This window comes from Salvelinus namaycush, chromosome 19, assembly GCF_016432855.1.
Source record: "Salvelinus namaycush isolate Seneca chromosome 19, SaNama_1.0, whole genome shotgun sequence".
Taxonomy (NCBI): Eukaryota; Metazoa; Chordata; class Actinopteri; order Salmoniformes; family Salmonidae; genus Salvelinus; species Salvelinus namaycush.
In genome coordinates, this window is record NC_052325.1 from 2,955,464 (window position 1) to 2,963,901 (window position 8,438).

The 8,438-nt window shown below is 41.6% G+C and overlaps 1 protein-coding gene across 1 annotated transcript; it reads left to right on the forward strand.

Annotated features, from left to right (window-relative positions):
* Nucleotides 1–3,840: 3,840 nt before the first annotated feature.
* LOC120064059 (tubulin alpha chain-like) lies at nt 3,841–7,099 on the forward strand. The gene is made up of 4 exons (XM_039014384.1): nt 3,841–3,909; nt 5,091–5,313; nt 5,454–5,602; nt 5,945–7,099. The coding sequence occupies exons 1-4, from the start codon at nt 3,907–3,909 to the stop codon at nt 6,920–6,922; spliced, it is 1,353 nt and encodes a 450-aa protein (XP_038870312.1). The 5' UTR covers nt 3,841–3,906; the 3' UTR covers nt 6,923–7,099.
* The last annotated feature ends 1,339 nt before the right edge of the window (nt 7,100–8,438 follow it).

Sequence of the window (8,438 nt, forward strand, 5' to 3'; positions counted from 1 at the left end):
TGCTGAAGGTGCAACGCTTCTCCACGTTCTCGACCGAATCTTCAAAGGCCCTACGCCCTTTTCACTAAAGTTAGTTCCATTATCTGGTGACCTAATTTAGCTTTTATAGCCAGGGTGGTCTCTCCTCTCGTCTCTCCCACGCCTATATTTCCCTTCCCCCACCCCTATCTTTCCCCTCTCTCCCCCCACTCCCTCTCCCCTCCCTCTTCCATCCCTCTCACACTCAAATCAAATTGTATTGGTCGCATATAAATATTTAGCAGATGTTATTGGGATGTAGCGAAATGCTTGTGTTCCTAGCTCCAACAATGCAGTAGTATCTGACATTTCACAACAATACACACACATCTAAAAGTAAAAGAATGGAATTAAGAAATATATAAATATTAGGACGAGCAATGTTGGCGTGGCATTGACTAGAATACAGTATATACATCTGAAATGAGTAAAACAGTATGCCATGTCTATCTACATAGGCATCAGCCTCTAAGGTGCAGGGTTGGTAGTCGGCTAGTGACAGTGACAGGGCAGGGTACACCCCCACCCTTCTTCTCTCCCCCATCTCTCTCCCCTCCCCCACCCTTCTCCCCTAGAGGACCCCTCTTCCCTGCCCCACCCTTCTTCTCTCTCCCCTCCCCCACCCTTCTCCCCTCCCTCACCTCTCTTCCCTCCCCCACCCCATCTTCCCTACACCATTCTAGTTTCATAATTTCAACCTATCCCTGACTACCATCAGCCTACCATTTGAAGGTTCCCCACTAAATTAATTTGGTTATGATTTAGAATCAGGACGCCAACAGCATCTTGTATTTTCCATAGAAATGTGCTGCTATAATATCATCTGTTATACAATGTATTTGGCAAATGAGAATTATTATTATTTTTTTTTAATCTTGTCTTGAAAGAGAGCTGTTATTTAGGGTAACTTGTATATTGGGTGTTGAATCAGTCAATTAAACAGTGAGGAGTATCTGACAGGTGGGCTGTGTCAAACGTCTCACAGACCACATATGTAGTACCTTCTCTATGGGGAAATGAATGGAGAAATGAACAGACCACACCCTATGTAGTACCTTCTCTAAAATATTTGTCACAGTGACAACTTTCAATAAAGGATTTGAGTGAAAACATCCACAAACATACCAAGTGCTTTTATTTATTTTTTACCACTTCTTTATGCTTTCAATGCAACTAACTCAGTCCAACTAACTCAGTCCAACTAACTCAGTCCAAGAAGCTCAGTCCAACTAACTCAGTCCAACTAACTCAGTCCAACTAACTCAGTCCAAGAAGCTCAGTCCTAAATATTTCTAAAACTAAAAAACATTGTATTTGGGACAAATCATTCACTAAACCCTATAAACCTCAACTAAATCTTGTAATGAATAATGTGGAAATTGAGCAAGTTGAGGTGACTAAACTGCTTGGAGTAACCCTGGATTGTAAACTGTCATGGTCAAAACATATTGATACAACAGTAGCTAACATGAGGAGAAGTCTGTCCATAATAAAGTGCTGCTCTACCTTCTTAACAACACAATCAACAAGGCAGGTCCTACAGGCTTATAACCAAATTAGTTTTGTGGGTTAACTTTCAAAATGGTAGGTTGATAGTAGTCAGGGATAGGTTGAAATTATGAAACTAGAATGGTGTAGGGAAGATGGGGTGGGGTAGGGAAGAAGGGTGGGGGAGGGAAGAGAGGTGGGGGAGGGGGGAATTGAGGGGAGGAGGTGGGGGAGGGTATAAGGGTGGGGGAGGGGATAATGGTGGGGGAGGGGGGGGGGGGGAGGGGCGTGCCGCGACACTCCCCATCCAACCTGACAGAGCTTGAGAGGATCTGCAGAGAAGAATGGAAGAAATTCCTCAAATACAGGTGTACATTTACATTTAAGTCATTTAGCAGACGCTCTTATCCAGAGCGACTTACAAGTACATACATTCATACTTTATATATATATATATATATATATTTTTTTTGTACTGGCTTGGTGGGAACCAAGCTTGTAGCGTCATACCCAAGAAGACTTGAGGCTGTAATCGCTGCCAAAGGTGCTTCAACAAAGTATTGAGTAAAGGGTCTGAATACTTATGTAAATGTGATATTTCAGTTTTTTATTTTGATATCAAATTTTGAAAATGTTTTATTTTATTTATTTTTTACAGTTTTTGCATTGTCATTATGGGGTATTGCATTGTCATTATGGGGTATTGTGATGTCATTATGGGGTATTGCATTGTCATTATGGGGTATTGTGATGTCATTATGGGGTATTGCATTGTCATTATGGGGTATTGTGATGTCATTATGGGGTATTGCATTGTCATTATGGGGTATTGTGATGTCATTATGGGGTATTGCATTGTCATTATGGGGTATTGTGATGTCATTATGGGGTATTGCATTGTCATTATGGGGTATTGTATGTAGATTGATGAGGGAAAAAAACAATTTAATCAATTTTAGAATAAGGCTGTAACATAACAAAACGTGGAAAAAGTCAAGGGGTCTGAATACTTTCCGAATGCACATTATAATATTGTTGTATTGTGGTATTAAACATGTTGTATTATAGATATGTAGTGGTGTAGTAATGTTATATGATGTACTGTTTTATTTTTCGTTTTATATGTAATGTAAGTGCCTTAATGTGTTTGGACCCCAGGAAGAGTAGCTGCTACCCAATTGAAGTTAAAATGGTTAATATAAGGGTATGGACGTGCCAAGGATCCCGGAGAGCACTGACTATGCTATCCCACAGCTCAATACCCAAAATTCGTGTCTGCGTAGAGAGAGAGTCAGCCAGTCAGCCTCTGTCTGTGAGAAGGGGGAGGGACTTCCTTGTTATTTTCATACCAGGGTTGTTCTTGAATTGCGGTGGCATTTGCACTCCTTGCCTTTGCAACGTTGAAAAACACTTTATAACGACAAATAGTTATTCTTAATACATGTTTTTGTTTATATCAAACTGTTTATCAATGATAAAACATAATGCAAGTCCTTTATACTGCACAACGTTACGTTTACGCATTGTAAACATACGCAAGAACTTAGGGTGAGCAAATTGGCTTGTTCTAGTACTGATGTGTAGAGTTGAAGTGGCATGTTCTGTGGATTTAGAGAAATCAATATATTATTTTGAATGATAGTGAATACAATTATTTGATATTGTATATATCAATAAAAACAAAGAAGGCTATTAAAATACCTGTTTACTAGTATAATGTCTGTTTTTCACTTTTATGTCAATGTTGTTACTGCCTTAAATCCCTAATTACAAATATATACAAGAACCTTGAGCATTCCCTCCAGAGGCAAACTGTTATCGGTGAGGGGTCAATATTAGAGAAAATTCTTAGCTAATCACACCCTTTTAGTATGTCACATGGTGCCACTTGGTGTTAGTCAATTCAAATGAAGGTAAATAACATTGTGAGCAAAATGATTGATCATATATCCCTTTAGTAAATACAAAAAAAAAGGGGGATAATGGACCGTAGATTTGAGCATCTTGTGCCCTCCATTTCAGAAAATCTTCAATAAACAAAAATGTCTCATTGGTATTACCATCATTGGTGTTGCTACTCCTGGTGACACAATGGTACAAATTATGTTAAGTAATTCAGCTGCCATATTAGTTGATTTAGAATGGGAAGGTGTACCCAAATACATTTTTTTATAAAAAACGACTCTCAACTATTTTCCTAAATGCCATGACAAAAATGACACCGAAATTCAAGAACGACCCACCAACAGTCTCTCCCGCCAAGCAGACTGCGCTGTAGCTTCCTGCCGGGCTGTCTGCTTCCCGGCCTATAAAACCCCCGCCTCTTCCTTTCTTCTGCAGTTCTGCCTTCTCTTCTGAATCCTCAACGTCAGCCTGTGAAGGAAAAGATAACCAGACAAAATGGTGAGTGCTGACTACTGATGTAGATAATACAAGTATCTTTATTTCTTTCTTTCACATGGTATTCGTATTTAAAAAAATTATAGGATTAGATCAATCTGAAAAGCATGTGGACGATGGATTCTGTACATAAAGGACCATGATCCGAAAACTATTTCCTACTGTTAAAAAAAAACGACATACTGTGTACTAATCGTACTAGATACTATTTATAACGGACTGTTTTAGTAAAAACGAATGCAGTACGAAACATATCAGCATACTAGGCGCACCCAACCTAATGCGCAATTGCGTTAATTCCCGCCCTTATGATATTATCAGCTGATTATATGCGTTTCTACTTTTTCATATGTCGATTTTAAGGTGTTAACTGATATAATGATACATGTAATTTAGGTAAAACATTTTTTTTTAATATTCTTGTGACAGAATCATCTATAGCCATACATCAAATGTGGGTTAGATGTGTTCCAAGTATAAAGAACAATGACCGTCTGTGTAGATGAAACACCTCTTCTCTTCAGTGCAAAGACATAAATTGCTGATTTTTTTACATGTTTTTTTTTATGCGACATGATTGAGCACAAAGGAGAACAGGGAGGGGCGGTCTGAGATGGTTGCCATTTTATGTGTGCGAGATAGATATCGCTGTTTTACACTGCAACGGGTGCGCAGCTGGCCCGGATAGCGGGAGGAGAAGGAGGGAGGGGGAAAAGAAGAGGAGGGGGGGGGAAACAAGGCACACCCTTTTCACGCTGGTCCTGAGCTCTTAAAGATACAGGGTCATGCATGACGATCTGTGGTTAAATGGCAGATAGAGGATTTGCAAGATGGTGACCTAGCAGGATAACCTAGCCAATCACGTTGTTTAAATGTCCCTTTTGTTAAATGGGTGGCCATGCTGAATTCACAGTTCAGTCAAATCCAGGACTTTCCCATGAGGACATTATATTACTTTCACAGATAGATAGATAGATAGATAGATAGATAGATGGGGATTAAAATAAATAAGGACAATAAAAATGAGATGGTGAAAGCAAGGTTGTCTTTAGCAGTATCTTAAAAATATACATGTCGTGTTAGTTTACTTATACTCTGAAACAGCTTTAAACCTACAAATGTGCATAGCACTATTTTGATTCAAGTTTCCATGTAGTTGATGTCTTGTACCTTCACTTTTTCAGCGTGAGTGTATTTCAATGCATGTGGGCCAAGCCGGAGTCCAGATGGGTAACGCCTGTTGGGAGCTGTACTGCCTGGAGCATGGGATCCAGCCGGACGGACAGATGCCCAGTGACAAGACTCGTGGAGGGGGAGACGACTCCTTCAACACCTTCTTCAGTGAGACCGGAGCCGGAAAGCATGTCCCCCGTGCCATCTTCGTAGATCTGGAGCCCACTGTCATCGGTAAGATGAGAGTCCTCTGAAATCCTGGAGATTTCCTATTAGATTATGGTTCACAAGCTTTGAATGATTTGATATTCTGTCCCAAGATATTCCTCATATTCCTCATATTAGGATATTCTAAATGTACCTTTGTGTTTCAGATGAGGTGAGGACAGGTATCTATCGCCAGCTGTTCCACCCTGAGCAGCTGATCACTGGTAAGGAAGATGCTGCCAACAACTACGCCCGCGGTCACTACACCATCGGCAAGGAGATCATTGACATCGTGCTGGACAGGACACGCAAACTGGTGAGTCATCCTTCTGAGACAGGCCTCTAACTAGGGTTCTACATGGAACCTTTTTCATTCTAGAAGGTTCTTCAGAAACCTGGAATAAAGCGTTTTAAAAGGGTTCTTTCTATGGAATAAAGCGTTTTAAAAGGGTTCTTTCTATGGAATAAAGCGTTTTAAAAGGGTTCTTTCGGTTGGCCAATAAGTTGTACCTGGAACCATAAAGGGTTATCTTACAGGGACAAGCCGAAGAACCCTTTATGGTTCTAGGTAGAACATGCAAACAGGTTCTCCGTTCTATTCTTACTGCTATAACAACAGATCACATCTAACAATGTTATTGTACCATTTCTCCATCAGGCTGACCAGTGTACTGGGCTCCAGGGATTCCTCATCTTCCACAGCTTCGGAGGAGGCACCGGTTCTGGTTTCACCTCCCTGCTGATGGAACGTCTGTCTGTCGACTACGGAAAGAAGTCTAAGCTGGAGTTTGCCGTTTACCCAGCTCCCCAGGTGTCCACGGCTGTGGTGGAGCCCTACAACTCTATCCTGACCACCCACACCACCCTGGAGCACTCTGACTGTGCCTTCATGGTGGACAATGAGGCCATCTATGACATCTGTCGTAGGAACCTTGACATTGAGCGTCCCTCATACACCAACCTCAACAGGCTCATTGGTCAGATCGTCTCCTCCATCACTGCCTCTCTGCGTTTCGATGGAGCCCTGAATGTTGATCTGACAGAGTTCCAGACCAACTTGGTGCCCTACCCCCGTATCCACTTCCCTCTGGCCACCTATGCCCCAGTCATCTCCGCTGAGAAGGCCTATCACGAGCAGCTGTCAGTGGCTGACATCACCAATGCCTGCTTTGAGCCGGCCAATCAGATGGTGAAGTGTGACCCTCGTCACGGCAAATACATGGCCTGCTGTCTCCTGTACCGTGGCGACGTTGTTCCCAAAGATGTCAACTCTGCCATCGCTGCCATCAAAACCAAGAGGAGCATCCAGTTTGTGGACTGGTGTCCCACTGGCTTCAAGGTGGGTATCAACTACCAGCCCCCTACGGTGGTTCCTGGAGGAGACCTGGCCAAGGTCCAGAGGGCCGTGTGCATGCTGAGTAACACCACAGCCATCGCTGAGGCCTGGGCCCGTCTGGACCACAAGTTTGACCTGATGTATGCCAAGAGAGCCTTCGTGCACTGGTACGTTGGTGAGGGCATGGAGGAGGGAGAGTTCTCTGAGGCCAGAGAAGACATGGCAGCCCTGGAGAAGGATTATGAAGAGGTGGGCACTGACAGCGTGGGAGAAGAGGATGAAGAGGGAGAGGAATATTAAAAGCTAAACGTGCTTTGCCACCCTACATTCCAACACTGACCGTTGGAGTCCTACGCTTAACATGACAGCAACACATTCCCCACTGCAGTGTTAACAGTCTCTGTTACATCTAGTCATGTTGTGTCAGGGTTCTCAATAAACACGCCACGTCTCTTGTCTAGACAAAAAAAAATAGAATGTGAAACGAGTTTGTTTTTTGTGAAATCTGTTCTCTTCTACAGCAGCTGTGAATGAGGTCTCCGTGAGTAAGTTCTACCGGTGGCCAGTCAATGTAGGAGTGGCGTCATGGAACTGACCCCACCTGTGCAAATATGATTGTAGCCTACTGAAATGGCACAGGTAGACATCACTGCATCATTTTTTAGCCTAAGAGTGATATTTTGGGGACAGCTATTGATATTTGGGCGGCATTAAACTTGCATACATTTCTGCTGAACGGGTACATTAATGCTGATGTTTTTGGAAATTCTTACACAGGGACACTCAAAGTCAACCTTAAATTAATCATTTTTTATTGTCAGCTCACTGGAGAAGTTCCATCAAACTCAGTGCACCATAGTACACGCGTCAATCAGGAGCTCTGTCAGGGCAGTCCCAGCAGTTGTCCTATATACGGCTATACACACACACACAAGTTATATTTGCGTTATTAATTAATCATTACCGTTTTGTTTCATTAATGTGACCGACCAATAGTGGTTCATAACATGTGACAGACCAACACCTCACGAGGGTTCTTCTCTCTAAGCTGAGACCTTGAAACTGAGATATCTTTTATTCTCAAAACAAGTTCTGGAAGTAGTGTCAAATTGTAGCTATTTATAGTGACGATTTGTTCAGTCAGTCACTTGCATGAACACAGAAATTAGTCTATAGAAAAGCACAAACATAGAACATATAAATTGGTATAGATAAGCACAAGTATAAAATGTCCATCACATTCCATCCTCATCACTTGTGTGATAATAATCATTACATTTTAATGTAAACATTTAGATTTTAGCTTCTATATCAACATTCTATACTCCTATTAAAGTAAGGGAAATCAACACAGAGGGGAAAAAAACAGACACTTCAAATCTTCAAACCCTTCATTCTGGGTTGTACAATCCAAATAGTATGGTAATATTACAATCATACTAAAGGTTATACTTCTATTAATGGGAGTGAGTATTGAGGTGAATACATCGCTCAATGTTAACCATTGTTTCCATATCTCTTAACACAAATCGGGTTTGGATTGAGCAATGTTTTTCACTAACTGTCCCTGGGACATCAACTTAAGTCACAATATAAAACCTTGTTGTTTAATACCAATTCTTGTCAAACGAAAACAACTTTCGATCATTACTCATCGTCCGTATCTACATGAGAGCTCCTCCAGAGTTGGCAGCTCGTTAGTTTCTAACACTACTGCCTGTCTAACACTACTGTCTAACACTACTGTCTAACACTACTGTCTAACACTACTGTCTAACACTACTGTCTAACACTACTGTCTAACACTACTGTCTAA